At 40.4% G+C, this 22,719-nt stretch overlaps 1 protein-coding gene across 1 annotated transcript in view; it reads right to left on the minus strand.

The window, feature by feature from the left end:
- LOC103509704 (dynein heavy chain 2, axonemal-like) overlaps positions 1 to 22,719 on the minus strand; it is a 70,549-nt gene that overhangs the window by 21,991 nt on the left and 25,839 nt on the right. The window contains exons 31-56 of the mRNA XM_026823990.1: positions 22,341 to 22,570; positions 21,925 to 21,991; positions 20,876 to 21,093; positions 20,106 to 20,118; positions 19,183 to 19,381; positions 18,538 to 18,606; positions 18,039 to 18,202; positions 17,109 to 17,199; positions 16,126 to 16,304; positions 15,294 to 15,395; positions 14,993 to 15,091; positions 14,732 to 14,895; positions 13,423 to 13,695; positions 12,412 to 12,669; positions 10,665 to 10,928; positions 10,220 to 10,304; positions 9,293 to 9,543; positions 8,024 to 8,185; positions 7,850 to 7,927; positions 6,694 to 6,919; positions 5,716 to 6,027; positions 4,798 to 5,007; positions 4,113 to 4,369; positions 1,968 to 2,107; positions 1,888 to 1,903; positions 1,481 to 1,620 (exon numbers count right to left, since the gene is read on the minus strand). Of these exons, the coding sequence (XP_026679791.1) occupies positions 1,481 to 1,620; positions 1,888 to 1,903; positions 1,968 to 2,107; positions 4,113 to 4,369; positions 4,798 to 5,007; positions 5,716 to 6,027; positions 6,694 to 6,919; positions 7,850 to 7,927; positions 8,024 to 8,185; positions 9,293 to 9,543; positions 10,220 to 10,304; positions 10,665 to 10,928; positions 12,412 to 12,669; positions 13,423 to 13,695; positions 14,732 to 14,895; positions 14,993 to 15,091; positions 15,294 to 15,395; positions 16,126 to 16,304; positions 17,109 to 17,199; positions 18,039 to 18,202; positions 18,538 to 18,606; positions 19,183 to 19,381; positions 20,106 to 20,118; positions 20,876 to 21,093; positions 21,925 to 21,991; positions 22,341 to 22,570 (4,267 nt within the window). The remainder of the gene's footprint in view (positions 1 to 1,480; positions 1,621 to 1,887; positions 1,904 to 1,967; positions 2,108 to 4,112; positions 4,370 to 4,797; positions 5,008 to 5,715; positions 6,028 to 6,693; positions 6,920 to 7,849; positions 7,928 to 8,023; positions 8,186 to 9,292; positions 9,544 to 10,219; positions 10,305 to 10,664; positions 10,929 to 12,411; positions 12,670 to 13,422; positions 13,696 to 14,731; positions 14,896 to 14,992; positions 15,092 to 15,293; positions 15,396 to 16,125; positions 16,305 to 17,108; positions 17,200 to 18,038; positions 18,203 to 18,537; positions 18,607 to 19,182; positions 19,382 to 20,105; positions 20,119 to 20,875; positions 21,094 to 21,924; positions 21,992 to 22,340; positions 22,571 to 22,719) is intronic.

Genomic DNA, 22,719 nt, shown 5'->3' on the forward strand with positions numbered 1-22,719 from the left:
TCATTTACAAACCGTGGTTATTTGGAACCATTTACAAACCGTGGTTATTTGGAACCATTTACAAACCGTGGTTATTTGGAACCATTCACAAACCGTGGTTATTTGGAACCATTTACAAACCGTGGTTATTTGGAACCATTTAAAAACCGTGGTTATTTGGAACCATTCACAAACCGTGGTTATTTGGAACCATTTACAAACCGTGGTTATTTGGAACCATTTAAAAACCGTGGTTATTTGGAACCATTCACAAACCGTGGTTATTTGGAACCATTTACAAACCGTGGTTATTTGGAACCATTTAAAAACCGTGGTTATTTGGAACCATTCACAAACCGTGGTTATTTGGAACCATTTACAAACCGTGGTTATTTGGAACCATTTAAAAACCGTGGTTATTTGGAACCATTCACAAACCGTGGTTATTTGGAACCATTTACAAACCGTGGTTATTTGGAACCATTTAAAAACCGTGGTTATTTGGAACCATTCACAAACCGTGGTTATTTGGAACCATTTACAAACCGTGGTTATTTGGAACCATTTAAAAACCGTGGTTATTTGGAACCATTCACAAACCGTGGTTATTTGGAACCATTTACAAACCGTGGTTATTTGGAACCATTTAAAAACCGTGGTTATTTGGAACCATTCACAAACCGTGGTTATTTGGAACCATTTACAAACCGTGGTTATTTGGAACCATTTAAAAACCGTGGTTATTTGGAACCATTCACAAACCGTGGTTATCTTGGGTCACCATGTCCCTCATGTTGAATTCTACATGCTTCGTTTTTACAAAATTGAATCGTAAAAAAATACATCCCCAAAGCTACTTTTATGAAATGGAAACCGTTTCATACTCACCGAATCCAATTCCTCGTTAGTGAACAGCTTAGACACCTCACCCGTGCTAAGTATTTGACACAGTATCTCAAAGTATTGCTCGTTCGAGCCGGTCATATCGTGAAACACTAAACAGGAAGGCAGCTCTCGAACCCCCGTCCTCTCGTATAGAAGTCTCAGGTCCTCGCGAAATTCCCTCATTCCATCCCGGATTCTGAACAGCTTGAGATGACATAGGTAGCTGCTTAGGATGCTAAGAGAAGTACGACCTGTGCCTCCTGTAAAGGTTGAATTAAGAAGTGGGATCATTTTGAAGTGAGTCTTTCAATTCTATCGTCTGTAACGGGATAGGTTAGATCAATTCAAATCAAAAATCATGAATTCTTTGTGGTAAAGAAGAGCTTTTTCACAACTTTAGTGGATATCACTACTAAGGCCAGCCATTCACTATCAGGTAGACCTGATAGGTACACCTGATCAGGTATACCTGACTCTATCAGGTAGACCTGACACCTCACCTGATATATTGAGTGGCTGAACTAAAACATACCTTTTTGTTGAGTTCTTCTTTCCGGTTCAACTTCTCTTCAAAATCGTTCTGTATTTCCTGCGAGAAACATCAGTAAAAACTTACCTGAACTGAGACCCCACTGCACTCATACAAATAATCAGATGAAGATTACATCTGACAGCATCCAGGAAATAATTGTAAGCATTTACAGATTTCGTGTTTAACTTCTTCCTTTTCATAATATCCGTCACTTCAAATGTGATCTGAAACAAAGAAGGGTAATTTATAAATCCGTGGTTATTTGGAACCATTTACAAACCGTGGTTATTTGGAACCATTTATAAACCGTGGTTATTTGGAACCAATTACAAACCGTGGTTATTTGGAACCATTTACAAACCGTGGTTATTTGGAACCATTTACAAACCGTGGTTATTTGGAACCATTTACAAACCGTGTTATTTGGAACCATTTACAAACCGTGGTTATTTGGAACCATTTACAAACCGTGGTTGTTTGGAACCATTTACAAACCTTGGTTTGTAACTTCTTGTAAAATTTCAAGTGGGACATTTGTAAGATTTTTGGAAAAACATCAGTAAAAACTTACCTGAACTGAGACCCCACTGCACTCATACAAATAATCAGATGAAGATTACATCTGACAGCATCCAGGAAATAATTGTAAGCATTTACAGATTTCGTGTTTAACTTCTTCCTTTTCATAATATCCGTCACTTCAAATGTGATCTGAAACAAAGAAGGGTAATTTATAAATAGACCTTAACTATATTTGGTGAAACCCAGAGCTATTTCACAACTTTGTCGGAAATCGTGAGTACGGGTATCCGAAAAACTTTTAAATCAGACGGAAACTGAATAGTAGAACACGTTATTACTTTCATTTAAAGATAAAAAAATAAATAAATAAATTCAAGACTTGGGTCACCATGTCCCTCATGTTGAATTCTACATGCTTCGTTTTTACAAAATTGAATCGTAAAAAAATACATCCCCAAAGCTACTTTTATGAAATGGAAACCGTTTCATACTCACCGAATCCAATTCCTCGTTAGTGAACAGCTTAGACACCTCACCCGTGCTAAGTATTTGACACAGTATCTCAAAGTATTGCTCGTTCGAGCCGGTCATATCGTGAAACACTAAACAGGAAGGCAGCTCTCGAACCCCCGTCCTCTCGTATAGAAGTCTCAGGTCCTCGCGAAATTCCCTCATTCCATCCCGGATTCTGAACAGCTTGAGATGACATAGGTAGCTGCTTAGGATGCTAAGAGAAGTACGACCTGTGCCTCCTGTAAAGGTTGAATTAAGAAGTGGGATCATTTTGAAGTGGGCCCTAGAACGGAATTTTTTTTTGAACTTGACCCTAAAAAGGGATTACTTTGAAGTCGACCCTCGAATGGAATTCTTAGAGGTCAGCATTGACCTAAAACCACTTTTTTTATATGTTATATATAAAATAAATGAATTTAATTGGATTATTTGGAAGTCGACCCTAGAATAGGATCTTGTTGACGTCCCTAAAATAAAAATTACTCAAAATAGAACCCAGAATATCAAGTCTGCAAGCCTAGAGAGAAAAGAGAGAAGAACCTGTTAAAATATTTGCAACCGAAATACGAGTGCAATTTTTGCGGTAGTTGGGGAATCGAACCTTTGCAGTGCTAAATCCAGTCGCATAACTAGAGGACTATGGTTAAAACTTGGCGGCAAACTTTTTACCAAGTGAAGTTTTTTGAGGGGATTTCACCATTTTTTGTAATTCGTTTCGACATAAGCATTCCGTACCTTCATACTAAACAGGTAATGCATCTTGGTAGGCGTGGGCAGGAGCTTGCTATACACACTCATATACACTTCCAACGTTGCCGAACTTGGCGGCAAACTTTTTACCAAGTGAAGTTTTTTGAGGGGATTTCACCATTTTTTGTAATTCGTTTTCACATAAGCATACCGTACCTTCATACTAAACAGGTAATGCATCTTGGTAGGCGTGGGCAGGAGCTTGCTATACACACTCATATACACTTCCAACGTTGCCATTGTTGCATTTTCTATACAGGAGTACACGGACTCATCGAATCCACGCAAATGATGATACAACATGGTACTGTATATCTTCTGAATCTGAGCTTTATCGGGGAATGCCATGTTGATTAGAATGAACTGATTGGTTAGTCGGTTAGGTGGGAGATTCTTACCACCACCCGGAGGACCCATGGATCCCAGGAGCACCATGTTGTGAAGAGTCATCGTGAACTTTTTCTTACGATCATACCTGTGGGTGACATGAGAGCCATGTGATTCCACTTTTACATTCCACATAGAGTTTATAATTTCGTATTTCAATAACAGATATTGTAAAAAATTAGATGGACCTTTTTTCTGTCCATTTCATAATGACTTGCACTTGTAATCAAAATTGTTGGACTTATGAGAGGGACAAATGCATTAGCAGACCTTAACTATATTTGGTGAAACCCAGAGCTATTTCACAACTTTGTCGGAAATCGTGAGTACGGGTATCCGAAAAACTTTTAAATCAGACGGAAACTGAATAGTAGAACACGTTATTACTTTCATTTAAAGATAAAAAAATAAATAAATAAATTCAAGACTTGGGTCACCATGTCCCTCATGTTGAATTCTACATGCTTCGTTTTTACAAAATTGAATCGTAAAAAAATACATCCCCAAAGCTACTTTTATGAAATGGAAACCGTTTCATACTCACCGAATCCAATTCCTCGTTAGTGAACAGCTTAGACACCTCACCCGTGCTAAGTATTTGACACAGTATCTCAAAGTATTGCTCGTTCGAGCCGGTCATATCGTGAAACACTAAACAGGAAGGCAGCTCTCGAACCCCCGTCCTCTCGTATAGAAGTCTCAGGTCCTCGCGAAATTCCCTCATTCCATCCCGGATTCTGAACAGCTTGAGATGACATAGGTAGCTGCTTAGGATGCTAAGAGAAGTACGACCTGTGCCTCCTGTAAAGGTTGAATTAAGAAGTGGGATCATTTTGAAGTGGGCCCTAGAACGGAATTTTTTTTTGAACTTGACCCTAAAAAGGGATTACTTTGAAGTCGACCCTCGAATGGAATTCTTAGAGGTCAGCATTGACCTAAAACCACTTTTTTTATATGTTATATATAAAATAAATGAATTTAATTGGATTATTTGGAAGTCGACCCTAGAATAGGATCTTGTTGACGTCCCTAAAATAAAAATTACTCAAAATAGAACCCAGAATATCAAGTCTGCAAGCCTAGAGAGAAAAGAGAGAAGAACCTGTTAAAATATTTGCAACCGAAATACGAGTGCAATTTTTGCGGTAGTTGGGGAATCGAACCTTTGCAGTGCTAAATCCAGTCGCATAACTAGAGGACTATGGTTATATTCATCTATTAGTTCTTACCTAGTCCTACTAGTAGTAAATGACCTCTAGGTTGAGATATGACCCGTGTCATTCTGGTTATATGTTCTATGGCAAACTGGAATAGTACCAAATTGAGTCTAATAACTCCAGGACTACGGTTGTATTCATCTAGTTTGTCCATTATGAAGGTACGGATAACGCCTAGGTCTGTAATGTCGTCGTACTCGTGAGTCTCACTCATGAAATCACCTGGAACCAAAAGGAGATCGATAAATTTCGTGTAATCGCTTTCGACAAATACCATAAAACTATTGAAAGCATATTGATTATTGTCAATAAGTTAACTAGGGAATCATAAACATCCCCCTAAAAAAAGAAGAGATGAAAAAAAGGCCGGACATGACCTTAAAAATCGAAGAGTTGTCCCTAAGAAGATGAAAAAATTATGATGTAAGTCGGTAGGTAGATTATGAAATTTCATACATTACATATCCCATTTCATTTGTGTTATCAGTTGAGAAAGGTCGAAAAATGCCAACAGCAGGAATAGATCAGCAGAAATCGAAAATCCAATATATTATGGCAAACAAGCTGGGCCCGTCCCTCCGGGAATTTTTTAGCCCGTAGTTTACTCGATCGTGGTTCAAGAAAATTAGTACCTATGTACTATTATTACTCGCACTGCGTGTTCGGGAGGTTGCGTATACGGTCGCGCTGCGCGCTCCCGGGGCTTCGCACGGTTGTGCATGCGGTCAAACTTCGCGCTCCCTTGTTTACGGTCGCGCTGCGCGCTCCCGAGGCTTCGCGGTTGTGCATGTGGTCGCGCTGCACGCTCTCTATTACTACATAATATAGGTTTGAGCTGGGATTCGAACCCGGGCCTTACTTACTAGACGAGTACATCAAAACAGTGTCGAATGATTAACTTATCGAAATAGCGTCTCCTAGTTAACTTACAAAACATAAGAGGCGCCACGGGTACAATCATTTGCAGTGTCGTGTCGAAATATTTGGCCAGGGCAGTGTTCATAGTAGACGTAAACCAGTCCCGGTCCTTCTCATCCACGAGCCTATCCGAGAACACCCGATAGCATTCATGAATCCAGAGTCGTGTGAACTTGACCTTGTCGTTGATAGCGCGAGGTTTGCTTCGTAACAGACCTTGGAATACGCGCGAGATGTCCTGAGAATAGGAACGTGAAAGTTGTGAACTTGGCGCATACTTTTTACCGTTCAAAGTTTTTGGAGGGGATTTCATTAGTTTTTGTGCTTCTTAACCCAAGAAGTTTTTTCTTTTTGCCATATTTACATTTTTTTTTTTTTTTTTGGCAAAGTAAAAACTTGGTGCCGAACTTTTCGAGATAGGTATATTAAACTTTGGGAATCAAACAAACAATGAAAGATTATAACATTATGAAAGAGAATTTGGTGATACCCACAGAATATTTCACAACTGTGATCAAAAACTTGGCGCAGAATCGAAAATCCAATATATTATGGCAAACAAGCTGGGCCCGTCCCTCAGGGAATTTTTTAGCCCGTAGTTTATTCGATCGTGGTTCAAGAAAATTAGTACCTATGTACTATTATTACTCGCACTGCGTGTTCGGAAGGTTGCGTATACGGTCGCGCTGCGCGCTCCCGGGGCTTCGCACGGGTTTGCATGCGGTCAAACTTCGCGCTCCCTTGTTTACGGTCGCGCTGCGCGCTCCCGAGGCTTCGCGGTTGTGCATGCGGTCGCGCTTCCTTGTTTACGGTCGCACTGCCCGCTCCCGGGGCTTCGCAGTTGTGCATGTGGTCGCGCTGCACGCTCTCTATTACTACATAATATAGGTTTGAGCTGGGATTCGAACCCGGGCCTTGCTTACTAGACGAGTACATCAAAACAGTGTCGAATGGTTAACTTATCGAAATAGCGTCTCCTAGTTAACTTACAAAACATAAGAGGCGCCACGGGTACAATCATTTGCAGTGTCGTGTCGAAATATTTGGCCAGGGCAGTGTTCATAGTAGACGTAAACCAGTCCCGGTCCTTCTCATCCACGAGCCTATCCGAGAACACCCGATAGCATTCATGAATCCAGAGTCGTGTGAACTTGACCTTGTCGTTGATAGCGCGAGGTTTGCTTCGTAACAGACCTTGGAATACGCGCGAGATGTCCTGAGAATAGGAACGTGAAAGTTGTGAACTTGGCGCATACTTTTTACCGTTCAAAGTTTTTGGAGGGGATTTCATTAGTTTTTGTGCTTCTTAACCCAAGAAGTTTTTTCTTTTTGCCATATTTACATTTTTTTTTTTTTTTTTGGCAAAGTAAAAACTTGGTGCCGAACTTTTCGAGATAGGTATATTAAACTTTGGGAATCAAACAAACAATGAAAGATTATAACATTATGAAAGAGAATTTGGTGATACCCACAGAATATTTCACAACTGTGATCAAAAACTTGGCGGCAAACTTTTTACCAAGTGAAGTTTTTTGAGGGGATTTCACCATTTTTTGTAATTCGTTTCGACATAAGCATTCCGTACCTTCATACTAAACAGGTAATGCATCTTGGTATAAGTTTGAAAACGACGATTTTGTTTTTAGTCTAACACCCATATTTATGAACAAAATGCTGGCTCTTAAGTTCGTGCTAAGCATAGTCTCAAGGCATTTGATTGGTCAATTTTGACTTGAGACTGATCTAAGAACGATCATTCTTGTTCATAAATACGAGTGTCAGTTTTAGCACGACAGTTTTGTTTTTACTTAGTTTGTACTTCGTCTATTCCACTATAACTTCCGAACGGTTCGTCCGATTTTGATGAATTTTGGCAAACAAGTCTAACAGTACAAGAAAGGTATTTGTTCATCAAATTTTGAACCTGATTAGGCTTGTGTCGCGGGGTCCAATACAAACCAAGGCATAGTTATCTTCATTGATTTGACACTCTTTGACCACAGTAACAGTACCCAGTAGCTAATTTGTTGGGGTAAAAGGACTCGTTTGCAGATTAAAGGAGAAAATTACATTACCTACACGTCTTACAAGCTAGAAACCCAGGTTCAGTTCCCGGCGCGGCGGATCTCAATATTCTCAATCTTACCTGAATAAGAGACGATATGAGGTATTCAAACCGGATCGTATCTATGGTAGGGACTACCACCTTGTAGAATGGTACCAACTCGTTTGCAGATTAAAGGAGAAAATTACATTGCCTACACGTCTTACAAGCTAGAAACCCGGGTTTAGTTCCCGGCGCGGCGGATCTCAATCTTACCTGAATAAGAGACGATATGAGGTATTCAAACCGGATCGTATCTATGGTAGGGACTACCACCTTGTAGAATGGTACCATAGTGGCGTACATCCAGTCATCATTCAGTCTATCACGCCAGTTAACAAACGCATGTGTCTTCTTATCAATGGCATACTCGTATACCTGTGGAAACATATTATTGGTTAGGATTGTGGAACCTATATGGAACTATGGCATACTCGTATACCTGTGGAAACATATTATTGGTTAGGATTGTGGAACCTCTGTGGAATCCAATAGAATTCTCCTGGAGTCACCGGATAGTAACAGCTATGGACATTGGACAAGTACAACAATTATGAAGAAAACCCAGACATTTTCAATACAAATTGGTAATGAAACTACACTATTAGCTAAATACCTACTGAAGTAAGATTATGTGTCGTTTTTAGTCCGTCCTTCCTTTATTATTACAATAGTAATAAAAAAAGGTATAAGGGACGGACTATTGTATTCGCCTCGGTGTCGTCTGAAAACAAATTATTGGTTAGGTTTGTGGAACCTATGTGGAACTGTGGAATCCAATAGAATTCTCCTGAAATCACCGGATAGTAACAGCTATGGACATTGGAGAAGTACAACAATTATGAAGAAAACCCAGACATTTTCAGTACAAATTGGTAATGAAACTACACTATTAGCTAAATACCTATACTGAAGTAAGATTATGTGTCGTTTTTTTTTTCTGCGATTACTACTGATCTTTGACTTTTTTCTTTCCTCTATTCTTTATCGTTTTCTTCCTCAACATATTACTGTGAGTAAGAGCCTTGGCAAAAATTAACACCACGGAAGAAGGCAAAAATTACAACACGGAAGAAGACGCACAAGACAGAATTTTGGCGAGGCAAAATTGGCGAGGCAAAAAGTCTTCTAGGCTTCAAATGGCCCTGGCAGTAAGTAAGAGCCTTGTTTTAATACTCAAGTGTAAAATGAAGTGTGGGAAAAAAACCTACCGTATCCTTGGGCGGGAAGATAGGTTCTCGTTCCCGAATGAAACTTCTGCGATTACTACTGATCTTTGACTTTTCTCTTTCCTCTAATCTTTATCGTTTTCTTCCTCAACATATTACTGTGAGTAAGAGCCTTATTTTAATACTCAAGTGTAAAATGAAGTGTGGGAAAAAAACCTACCGTATCCTTGGGCGGGAAGATAGGTTCTCGTTCCCGAATGAAACAGCCTTATTTTAATACTCAAGTGTAAAATGAAGTGTGGGAAAAAAAACCTACCGTATCCTTGGGCGGGAAGATAGGTTCTCGTTCCCGAATGAAACTATCAATAATGCGACGTTCATTCTGTTTGGCCGAGCCACATATCGACCATATCATGCAGAAGAGAAACCATAGCTTAGCATAGTGAGTGTAGGCAGCCTCATCTCCAGACAATTTCTCCAGGGATTTCTCCTTGAATGTGAAACACTCTAGCAGACGACATAGGGAAGCCACACAGGAGATGTCCGTGATGGGTACGATTACCTTAAACATAGAGTATTAGGGAGATGTCCGTGATTGGTACGATTACCTTAAACATAGAGTATTAGTGAGATGTCCGTGATTGGTACGATTACCTTAAACATAGAGTATTAGGGAGATGTCCGTGATTGGTACGATTACCTTAAACATAGTTTTCAATTTAGATGTCCGTCTGGAGGTTGGGGTTCGAGTATATTGTGTCATAAAATTTGGGGAACGACTTTTGTGGTAAGCATTCATGCTTGGGCTTTCATCGTTTTTCGGCATTTTCAACTCAACTTTTCTCCCACTCCTTTCAACTTTAAGCAAATTTTATTTCATATTCTTGGTCGGACGTGAAAGTAGATGCGAAAACGCTAAAATCTGACCTTTCTACGATTTGTTCAACCGGTTTTCTGATAGGCTTAAAAATCTTGAAAATCGCAAGAAAAAAAAAAAAATCTTTATCTTTAGGCTTTAGACCAATTAAAATTTTGTCTCTTCAAATAATGAGAAGAGACAAAATTGTCGTCAAAAGCATGGGAAACACTTCTTTGACTTCAAATCTTGTGTGTTTTTGAAACAAGTGCTAAGAAGTATTGTCATTCGAGTTAAATATGCTCTTCGTATCTTAGTAATTTTCAAAGTACATGAGGTCTATTAAAATTCCCCCATGATATAAATCTAGCTTAGAGTCTTACTTACCTCTAAGTCCAAAATCATAATAATGTTGCTGAGACATCTGTTCTTTACACAATTGAAACATGGTGGTAAGTTTGTTTGCCAAAACCTGGACACACAAGATAACACAACTCTTAATTAGTATTACACAAACAAAGTAAGTTCCAACTCAACAATCTTCTTTCTTCATTTTTAGCCCGTCCTTCCTTTATTATTACGATAGTAATAGAAAAAGGTATAAAGGACGGGTTATTGTATTCGCTTCGGTGTCGTCTGTCTGTGTGTAGTCTGTCCCCATAGAAGGACTTATCCAAACCTGGTCGACCTATATATCAAATAAAAGGTCTTTTTACCAGGAACACGAAAGTGGTTGATATCTGGTACCATCATAGCCATAGGCCGGAACATAGACTTGAGATTATCCGGCAATTCAGTTCTACCTTCATACTATTAGCCGGATTCTACATACCTGACAATTCCTACCACAGCGTGAGATGGTAGATGGGGAAGCAGCAACCAAATCCTCAACTTCAAACAGAAGGGATGCCTGGGAAGGTACTCTAATACGTTCCGAATTGATTAACGTTAGGAGTCTATTGTCATCCATGACAGAATTCATGTTCTCAACCCACAATACATCTACTGGACCATCAAATAGAATCCACTTCTCTTCACTACTCTCCTCTTCTGCAACCTGAAGGAATGAGAAACGAATTAGTAGAGAACTCATGTTCTCAATCCATAGAATTAATAAAGAGCTCATGTTCTCAATCCATAGAATTAATAGAGAACTCATTTTCTCAATCCATAGAATTAATAGAGAACTCGTGTTCTCAATCCATACAATTAATAAAGAACTCATGTTCTCAATCCATAGAATTAATAGAGAACTCATGTTCTCAATCCATAGAATTAATAGAGAACTCATTTTCTAAATCCATAGGATTAATAGAGAACTCATGTACTCAATCCATAATACATCCACTGGACTTGTTCTCGGATTAGACTGATTAGAGGAATGAGAACAAAAAGCCAGCCTAGTTACAGTTCCTCTATCATTAAAAGGGGTTTTTTTTTTTGTAGAGCAAAGTTCATCTTTTTTTATGCTTTACTAGCCGAAATCCTTAAGGCATGGCTGTTCATGTCACTCATCCATTTAGTGGTCTTGCTCGGCGTAGCTTAACAAAAACGAACCAGAAAATAGCCTATAACCTTCACGGGAGTGCAAGCCATAAGTTGACAAAGTTTCATAGCAATCGGATGAGCGGTTTGGCCAGGCATAAAGTTTATTTTGTCATCACCTTTCGGCTATAGCTAAAGCCGTTACAACAACAGCAACCTCAGTGGCGTAGTGGTTGCGCGGTGGACTTTGGATTTGGAGGTTGGGGTTCGAGTATATTGTGTCATAAAATTTGGGGAACGACTTTTGTGGCAAGCATTCATACTTGGGCTTTCATGGTTTTTCGGCATTTTCAACTCAACTTTTCTCCCACTCCTTTCAACTTTAAGCAAATTTTATTTCATATTCTTGGTCGGACGTAAAAGTAGATGCGAAAACGCTAAAATCTGACCTTTCTACGATTTGTTCAACCGGTTTTCTGATAGGCTTAAAAAATCTTGAAAATCGCAAAAAAAAAAAAACTTTATTTTTAGGCTTTAGACCAATTAAAATTTTGTCTCTTCAAATAATGAGAAGAGACAAAATTGTCGCCAAAAGTATGGGAAACACTTCTTTGACTTTGTTGGGTTCACGATTTTTGGTACCCCCTGTCCCTCCTAATTCCTAAATTCCTATAATACGTCTCGATCGAAACATCAAGTCAGTCTTAAACCAAGTGTCCAAGAGTTCAGAGCTATACCACAAGCTGTCACCAAAACGACCACTCCAGCCTCGGTACCGATTCCAACTACTCGACGAAAACTACGGTAAGAGACGACCCTCGACCCTTCTCCCCTTTCTAGCCCTACAGACTTTAAATCTTGTGTGTTTTTGAAACAAGTGCTAAGAAGTATTGTCATTCGAGTTAAATATGCTCTTCGTAAAGTTATGAAATAGGTAACTACAAAACTTATTACCTTTATATGATACAATGGATACACGTTCCGGTTTTGATCTTATCCGACTCGAGTTTCGTCCATCCCCGTGGACTTTTTCAAGGAAACTGATGATGATGGCGGTGTTATTGTTGACAGTGGTCAGTTGGTGGTGGGGGCACTGTCCCATCGTTCGGCATCAGCTGTTCACGAGCTCTTCTATACACGAGATAAGGGACCGTATCAACGATCTCGTTGATATTTTTCCCGCTCTCGACAGACTTGTGTATTTCTATTTGCTCGTGGTATGTAATCTCCTTAAAGTTCTTCCCAGTCCACAGCATCCTGTGAGTCGCGTGAACAACAGACCGGAAAAATCTAACTTTGCCAAACACATAATCGAAGAGGGGCATGATGCAGAGAACGCGACTCACAGGATGCTGTGGACTGGGAAGAACTTTAAGGAGATTACATACCACGAGCAAATAGAAATACACAAGTCTGTCGAGAGCGGGAAAAATATCAACGAGATCGTTGATACGGTCCCTTATCTCGTGTATAGAAGAGCTCGTGAACAGCTGATGCCGAACGATGGGACAGTGCCCCCACCACCAACTGACCACTGTCAACAATAACACCGCCATCATCATCAGTTTCCTTGAAAAAGTCCACGGGGATGGACGAAACTCGAGTCGGATAAGATCAAAACCGGAACGTGTATCCATTGAATCATATAAAGGTAATAAGTTTTGTAGTTACCTAGAAATATTGTTTCCTAAATATTACACCTTCATTAAACACTTAGATAAATCAAAATCCAATGTGTTAGGGTTAGCCTCGGCACCATTAAGGTTAATTACCTACTTGATTAGATTAGCAATGATTAGAATCGTACTTGATATTCGGTACTATCAGAGCCATAGGCCGGAACATAGACTTGAGATTATCCGGTAATATAGTTCGACCTGCATATCCAGGGTTCATACAAATGAACAGACCTACTGTAGGTCTAACTCGGATTGTGGCGCCCTCTAACACTACCACGGAACCAATCATTTGCATGATACAAATGTTTTGACCCCGCCAGGAATCGAACCCGGGTCTCCCGCGTGCAAGGCGAGTACAGTGACCACTACAGCATGGGAGCTGACTCAAGTTCCGATTATGTCCCTATGAAGAGAATTGATTATTACCACATCTACCACTTCCAGGTTCATCGTTTCCAGAACAGTCCGTATTGCATTCCGGAACACCTTGTTATCAATAGGCGGAACTTCTATCTGCGGGAATATATCACTAGTTATTCCATCGAACAGTGTGAGATCATTAGGTGATATCTTAGGGTACGTGACATCACGTACACTTAACAGTAGGATCTCCTCTTCACGAAATGTGCTGTGTTGCTTCCTCTTAGGACCTGCGTAGCGGAGCACGGACACTATGCCTGCGGGGGAGAGAGTAATGTGCTGTCAGTATTCAACCTCAGTGGTGTTCTGAGCTTCAGGACGAGCCAAATAACATGGCTAGAGACCATCCCTGGTGTATGGCTCATGGAAGAGATATTTTCTCTATTTTGTCATCACCTTTCGGCTATAGCTAAAGCCGTTACAACTACAGCAACCTCAATGGCGTAGTGGTTGCGCGGTGGACTTTGGATCTGGAGGTTGCTCACGAAATGTACTGTGTTGCTTCCTCTTAGGACCTGCGTAGCGGAGCACAGACACTATGCCTGCGGGGGAGAGAGCAATGTGCTGTCAGTATTCAACCTCAGTGGTGTTCTGAGCTTCAGGACGAGCCAAATAACATGGCTAGAGACCATCCCTGGTGTATGGCTCATGGAAGAGATATTTTCTCTATTTTGTCATCACCTTTCGGCTATAGCTAAAGCCGTTACAACAACAGCAACCTCAGTGGCGTAGTGGTTGCGCGGTGGACTTTGGATTTGGAGGTTGGGGTTCGAGTATATTGTGTCATAAAATTTGGGGAACGACTTTTGTGGCAAGCATTCATACTTGGGCTTTCATGGTTTTTCGGCATTTTCAACTCAACTTTTCTCCCACTCCTTTCAACTTTAAGCAAATTTTATTTCATATTCTTGGTCGGACGTAAAAGTGTAAAGCTTGGAGGGTAGCGTGTCTACTAGCTTGTAGGGTAGGCTGTCTACTTTGTAAGCCCTAAGTCGCAGGTTCGATTCCCACCCGGGCCGGAGCGGATTTAATCCTAAACAGATAAGGTTCGTTCTTGGAACGGCTAGCTTTCTCCAATCTTTTCTTTCTTTTCTCTTCGTTTTCGGGACGATAAGACTTTAGCAGTTATTCGTTCTCGGAATAACGAGCTTTCTCTTATCCGGTTTTTCTTCTCTCTTCGCTTTCGGGACGATAAGACCTTAGCAGTTACAGTTCTCTCTATCAAACCTCTTAAAAAAAGACAGAGATAAATTTAACCTAGAGATGAACTTACTTTGTCCTAATCCAAGTGATTCTCTTAAACCCAACGCTTTACATACCTGTCTGTGAGCGGTGTAATGACAAGACGTCCAGTGTTGCCAAGATATTCATATCCATAATTGAAACTAGTGTTGGTTTGTTTGATCAAAACTTTGCCACTTGTATCCAGATAGTATCGCAACTGAGATAGCCATTCGAATGAGGATTCGCTTTTGGGACCTGGGGGGAGAGAAAATTGGCTACTGTATCACGGTTATCTACCTACTGCACTGCTGAAAACCGTAAAATATTACCGAGGTCCAACAAATAGTTCGACCTGCATATCCAGGGTTCATACAAATGAACAGACCTACTGTAGGTCTAACTCGGATTGTGGCGCCCTCTAACACTAGCTGGGGTTTCCTTTGAGATAGGGCTGGAAATAAAATAAAATTAAATTTTTATTGTGTTATTTAAAACATTAAACATGGTACACATTTACAAGAATACAGGTAAAATCAAAATCAAAATCAGACATGACTGGAGACAACTAACAAGAAACGTCGACCCCGCTTGAGCGGGATTAAAGACGAAGTGAAAGAAGAAGAAGATTAGGTCAAACGTATGTACTAACTTACCCGTGAATACTGACAGTACTTGTTGAGCCACTACTGATAGTACCTCTATATCGATACGATTGAATTCATCAAACACACCCCATGCTCCTTGCTGTACAAGACCTGCAATTAAACCAGTTGTAATTTTTTTTTCTGTTCTTTTTCTTTACCTTCTCCCGTGTTCAGATTGATTGAAGGCTGGCGTTTTTCGTCAGCCTTCAATCAGCCCTAAGGTTTGTGCTGACATTTTGTTTTGGGCTACAAAATTTTACGAGTGAATGCCCTTCGCACTCAACCGTTACTATTTCTTTGGCAAGGAAATTTTCAGGCTGGTCCCCCAGCCAGACTAAGCTGGTCTACTCCCTGTTCAATGTCCGCCAGCCAGACTAAGCTGTTCAATTAAGCTGGTCTACTCCCTGTTTATTGTCCCCCAGCCAGACTAAGCTGGTCTACTCCGTGTTCAATGTCCCCCAGCCAGACTAAGCTGGTCTACTCCCTGTTTATTGTCCCCCAGCCAGACTAAGCTGGTCTACTCCCTGTTCAATGTCCCCCAGCCAGACTAAGCTGGTCTACTCCCTGTTTATTGTCCCCCAGCCAGACTAAGCTGGTCTACTCCCTGTTTATTGTCCCCCAGCCAGACCTCTGTATCTCAAGTCTACTTACCGGAAAACATCCTCGCCAGACTACTTACCGCCAGACTACTTACCGGAAAACATCCTACTCCGTGTTCAATGTCCCCCAGCCAGACTAAGCTGGTCTACTCCCTGTTCAATGTCCCCCCCAGCCAGACTAAGCTGGTCTACTCCCTGTTTATTGTCCCCCAGCCAGACCTCTGTATCTCAAGTCTACTTACCGGAAAACATCCTCGCCAGACTCTTATAGTCCAGTGAATCAGAGCAGTTCGTAATGACTACCAGGTAGGCCATACATTTACCCAGATCCTTGACTGTTTCACTCTTGCCTGTGCCGGTAGGACCTTGCAGTCTACAGCCTCGAAACAGATGAAGTGCAGTGGTCATTGTGATGTAACACCTGAGACAATAGGATAATCATGGGTTAAGGTTAATGTCAATCCTCAGACAATAGGCCAATCATGGGTTAAGTTAAATGGAATTTCGGACATCAGAATAGAATAGAATATACCTTGTTTATACTACCAGCATAGGACTGAAAAGTCCCTTTACTCTCCCAGTCTAAACAATGGTTAAAGCTTGGAGGTTAGCGTGTCTACTAGCTTGTAGGGTAGGCTGTCTACTTTGTAAGCCTTAAGTCGCAGGTTCGATTCCCACCTGGGCCGGAGTGGATTTAATCCTAAACAGATAAGTTTCGTTCTCGAAACGGCTAGCTTTCTCCTATCTTTTCTTTCTTTTCTCTTCGTTTTCGGGACGATAAGACCTTAGCAGTTATTCGTTCTCGGAATAACGAGCTTTCTCTTATCCGGTTTTTCTTCTCTCTTCGCTTTCAAGACGGTAAGACCTTAGCAGTTACAGTTCTCTATCAAAAAAAAAAAAAAAAAAAAAAAAAAAAAAAAAAAAAAAAAAAGACAGAGACAAGTTTAACCTAGAGATGATAATAATAATAGTGCTTATTTATACTGCTCAACTGCTCGCATAGGACTGAAAAGTCCCTTTACTCCAGCAGTAGGCTACTACTGTTATTGTGGTCAAATTCTCAAATTATATTGAGGATGAAATTCCATACCTCGGCTGGGATTGAACCCACGCCCTCTTGTTTACCAGTCGAGCGCCTTGACCACTACACCACCGAGGCAGGATATGAACTTACTTTGTCCTAATCCAATCCAAGTGATTCTCTTACACCCGACGCTTTACATACCTGTCTGTGAGCGGTGTAATGACAAGACGTCCAGTGTTGCCAAGATATTCATATCCATAATTGAAACTAGTGTTGGGAGTTATAGCGGAACATACAGACAGACATCTAAACCAAATGCAAAACGGTCGAGTTGAAACATAGACCTTCACTTCGTTCGATCAATGATTGGTCTTTAGGGCCGGATTATAATAATTATTGGTCCTTCGGGCCGAATTATAATTATTGGTCCTTCGGGTCAGATTATAATTATTGGTCCTTCGGGTCGGATTGTAATAATTATTGGTCCTTCGGGCCAGATTAAAATTACTGGTCCTTCGGACCAGATTATAATTATTGGCCCTTTGGGTTAGATTATAATTATTTTTCCTTCGGGTCGGATTATAATAATTGGTCCTTCGGGTCGTATTACAATTATTGGCCCTTCGGGCCAGATTACAATTATTGGTCCTCCGGGCCGGATTATAGTAATTGGTCCTTCGGGTCGTATTACAATTATTGGTCCTTCGGGCCGGATTACAATTATTGGCCCTTCGGGCCGGATTACAATAATTATTGGTCCTTCGGGTCGTATTACAATTATTGGTCCTTCGAGTCGTATTACAATTATTGGTCCTTCGGGCCAGATTGACAGGTAGCATTTTGTCTAAACTTGTCTTTTAAAAAAAAAAAAAATTAAACAGGTCTTGAATATTGTTCCATAAAATGTAATGTTATTACCAATCAAATACATAAGACCTTGTTTAGACTGCGAGAGTAAAGGGACTTTTCAGTCCTATGCTGGTAGTATAAACAAGGTATATTCTATTTTATTCTATTTTTTGTAAACTGTATATAACGTATATAACAATACAATAAACTTGGATTTGCTTTGATTTGGTCCTTCGGGCCGAATTATAATTATTGTTCGTTCTATTTCCTAGGGCTCTTTACCTTTCAAAACTCCCAGTTTGGTCAGGTTCTCTTCTAGTAGCTGATTGATATCGTCGTACCATACAATAATGTACATGTTGGGTTTATGCAGGTTCATCTTGAGCTTCATACGAGATAGTATCGCAACTGAGATAACCATTCGAATGAGGATTCGCTTTTCGGACCTGGGGGAGAGAAAATTGGCTACTGTATCACGGTTATCTACCTACTGCATTGCTGAAAACCGTAAAATATTAGCGAGGTCCAACAATTTTTTCTAACAAAATTACTGAATTACCTATGAACAGAACTCCGAAAATAGATATTACCAAATTGTGGACTGAAACTCAAAAGTTATCAGAACCATGATATTTGGAGAAACTACGGTATTGCAGACCGGATTTTTTATGTAGGTAGGCAATTATCGATTTGAATAATAGTTGAATTAAAGACGAACTGGTAAGAATATCGAACGCTCTAAAACAAGACGAACGAACGTTAGGTAGCATGCAAAATCAGCTCACCTCGACTCCTGTATATCTTCTCAATGACATCCCGGGCATGTATCTCGTAGGTGACAATACGATATCTGAACACAAGAGATATTTACATTGAAAGTTATTCCCTAGAACTAGAAATGTAATTATAAGTTTAGTCAGCTCTCATGGCGTAGTGGTCACTGCGCTCGCCTTGCACGCGGGAGAAAACGGCCGAGTTGAAACATAGACCTTCACTTCGTTCGGTCAATGATTGGTCTTTAGGGCGGGATTATAATAATAAATTATTGGTCCTTCGGGCCGAATTATAATTATTGGTCCTTCGGGTCAGATTATAATTATTGGTCCTTCGGGTCGGATTGTAATAATTATTGGTCCTTCGGGTCAGATTATAATTATTGGCCCTCTGGGTTAGATTATAATTATTTTTCCTTCGGGTCGGATAATAATTATTGGTCCTTCGGGTCGTATTACAATTATTGGCCCTTCGGGCCAGATTATAATTATTGGTCCTTCGGGTCGGATTGACATTATTGGTAGTATTATATGTAAACTGTATATAACGTGTATATCAATACAATAAACTTGGATTTGCTTTGATTTGGTCCTTCGGGCTGAATTATAATTATTGTTCGTTCTATTTCTTTTCAGGGTAGTTTTCCTAGTGCTTTTTACCTTTCAAAACTCCCAGTTTGGTGAGGTTCTCTTCTAGTAGCTGATTGATATCGTCGTACCATACAATAATGTACATGTTGGGTTTATGCAGGTTCATCTTGAGCTTCATACGGTACCAAGACTGAGCTAGGCTGAACAAATAGGTTTCTACATCTGCTTCTTTGTCCGCCGTGTGGGAGAGTTCTATGATATCTGAACACAAGAGATATTTACATTAGAAGTTATTCCCTAGAACTAGAAATGTAATTATAAGTTTAGTCAGCTCTCATGGCGTAGTGGTCACTGCGCTCGCCTTGCACGCGGGAGACCCGGGTTCGATTCCCGGCGGGGTCAAGTTGGCGTAGTGGTCACTGCACTCGCCTTGCACGCGGGAGACCCGGGTTCGATTCCCGGCGGGGTCAAGAAATTTGTATCTGCAAAGGATTGATTCCGTGACTGGCTATTGCGTGGGGCCCACTCAGCCTCGTGAGGAAAATGAGTAGCTATGACATGTAAATGCGCATAGCGACCGGTGCCAGTCCAAATGTTGTATGAACAATGGCCCACACTCAGCCTCGTGAGGAAAATGAGTAGCTATGACATATAAATGCGCATAGCGACCGGTGCCAGCATGGTAGGTAACCTCGTAATGAGTAGCAATGACATATAAATGCGCATAGCGACCGGTGCCAGCATATTGGGCGGAGTACCAAAAAGTAATCTAAAATAGTGACCATATTACCCTACTACAATTACTCGTAAAATCAAAGTTGAGTCGACCTTAAACATGAAATCGGTTTGAAGTCCAATGATTTGGTAGATATTTTTCGTATTTATGGAGGGGGTTCACCGAAGATTATGTAAGAATCTTAACATAGTCGTTTTTTTTTTTTTTTTTTTTTCCTAAATTTTTCGCAACTAATGGGTCATTCCTTACTCTCGTCAAAGCCCTGAATATTTGGAGTTGAATTGATTTGCCCCAACGTAACACTCAGGGCGGCCCTCATCAAACTCCGTCTTCATGAACATACGTCGGNNCAGAAAGAAAATAATGCGCGAAATACACGGAAGGTTTGCAATCGAATAGAATTCGTTAGGTCCACTTACCACATCATAGAATTAACCAATAGGTCAAAAAAAAACTAGAAATAAATAGCTGGGATTATTCGAAACACGATACATAATAGGAACATAACGAATGGAACCAAGTTGTTCAATTGTCCTGGCTCTAGCAGAGGTACAAAAGAGAATATTCGAGCGCGTAGGAGCATTTTCGTATCAATGAACTATACTGTCGCGACATTATATACCTAACAGTGTAAGTCTAGTAGTCTCTATTCCACGTAGATATGGCTCTCATGAGATGGCGCGAGTGTGGGGGTTTTGTGTTTTTCTTTTGGCGGTTAACCATGGGAACACCACGGCAAGTAAGAAAAACGCATTTCCACGTTTTTGTCCGGTGTTGTGCATCGACTTGGGGAGGGCCTTCCATATGGGGCAAGCAAGCGCGTCTCAATAACCAAGACCCGTTTCATAAGTCTCGAAACCGGCAGGGCGCCTTCCCTATCCTGTTGCTTCCGTATCTCTTGCGTTTTACTGTATTGGTTTTGTACAATTGAGAATTCGGTTTAGGACAATAAAACACGCTGTAGGACAGTTTTACAGTTCCTTCTAATCCACACGCCACGCTTTTTCTTTAAAACTCACCTGCCAATCCTTGTCTCTATATTTTCTCAAAGTGTCCGTGTATTCTTTGTACTGAGCCTGTATATCGTTTTGTATGGATTCCGGATCTATATCTGAGAAGTGTACGTCTTTGTAGCGGTTCAGGACCTTAGTCCATTCGGACGCTATGTTCCAGATGGAGTCCAAAATGTCCAATTCCGAGTCGAGGGTTATGAATTCTGGCGGATTACTCGTAGGAACTGAAACAGCCGGGGGTCAGAAGGTTAAATACAAATCTCTGTACCCAGTACCCACATATTATACATACCAAATGAGGTAGTAAATTTGTAACCTCTAAATCATAGCTTCTTGTCCGGAGGTCTTGGGTTCAATTCCTGGTATAATCGAAGTTTTTCCTTGTGCTTGTGCTTGAATTCAGTGCTCTCAGGCTCGTGTGGACAGTTAGTCAGCTACATGTAAGGCTAAAGACAGAGCGGAGTGGAGAGCATCGAGCAGGTACAGGGAAGCCCGTTCTCCCTTTATTTCCAATATAAGGTTTAAGTCACCCATCCATTTATTGGCCTTGCTCGGCGTAGCTTAACATAGGTGACGCTAAAACCGGTCTTAAAATAACGACTGAAGTGATATCTAAAACTTTCTCGCTTTGAGTTCATAGGTCGTCGCGACAAATTTCAAGATCAGAGCTTATTTGTGTGAGAAAATGTGAAAACTACGCTTCTAATGTACAACGGGTCTAAAGGAATGAAAATGGAAATTCTCCTGAAATTTTAGCTCTTGACTATACGTTAACCATGTTATGTTTTATGTAAACTATGTATTTATGTCAATGTAATGTTCTATGTACTTTCTATGTATGTTCTATGTATACGTTCTATGTATGCAGGGGACATGGCGTGAACTAATTAACTTGCCGGAAAATTTATCAAATCACGGGAAAAACGTTTTGCCTAACTAAATTTTATTCGGGATAGGGGAGCGGTACCACGTGTGTGACACTAATCCTAATGTAGGCCCCACATTTTAAAGAATTTCCTAGTTAAAATTCTACAATAGACAGGACGAAATTACGCAGACGTTCACCAGTGAAGGGTTAAATAGATTGGAAGATGTGTTATCTCTGGCCGGGTGGGTATCACACTGCATTCGTACGCCGGAGGTTCCAGGTTTGATTCCTGGTGGGGTCGAAGTTTTTTTTTTTTTTTTGCTCTGTGCTCGGGGAGCACTCAGCCTCGTGAGGCGTTACCAGTGGTTACATAATTCCCTGACTTTTCCCGGTTTTCCAGTCTGGGTAGACACCCTCATTAATAGAAAAGGAGGCACTTAGTAAAGCTGTGGTACCTACAAAAAGGTTGTGGAAAAGCTCTCTGCTTTACCACAAATAATTCATGATTTTAATATTTTTTTCATTATTATTTTTCATTACAATTAACAATTAAAACCATTAAAAAATAAATGTCTTTCTCTTTTTTACCATAAAAAAACTTACCTGTTTTGTGCTGGTCTGGAACTCAATCTTCTCAATCCCATTGAACAACTTCTTGTAGTGAGCCATGATCAGATCCGGCCGCTTAGTATATCCAAACATTTCCAGCATCAGTTCATTGCTGATGAAATAGAACCGGGGGAATATTTGACGCTTGGATTCCAGAAATTGTTCCAGAACTCGCATGATGGTTTCCAAGTCTTGATTGAGCATGAGCAGAGTTTCGTGAATATCTGGAGAAAAAATGGATTTGGGTAAAAAATTCTTTGAAAGGAATTCCGCATGAATTAAATCCGGTCAGTCAAAATTTTGTATTTTCAATTTTTTACATTTCTTCCTTAATTTCGTTCGTTCGGTCGGTCGGTCGTTTTTTTTTTTTTTT

Source organism: Diaphorina citri, unplaced genomic scaffold, assembly GCF_000475195.1.
Source record: "Diaphorina citri unplaced genomic scaffold, Diaci psyllid genome assembly version 1.1 scaffold521, whole genome shotgun sequence".
NCBI classification, from domain to species: domain Eukaryota; kingdom Metazoa; phylum Arthropoda; class Insecta; order Hemiptera; family Psyllidae; genus Diaphorina; species Diaphorina citri.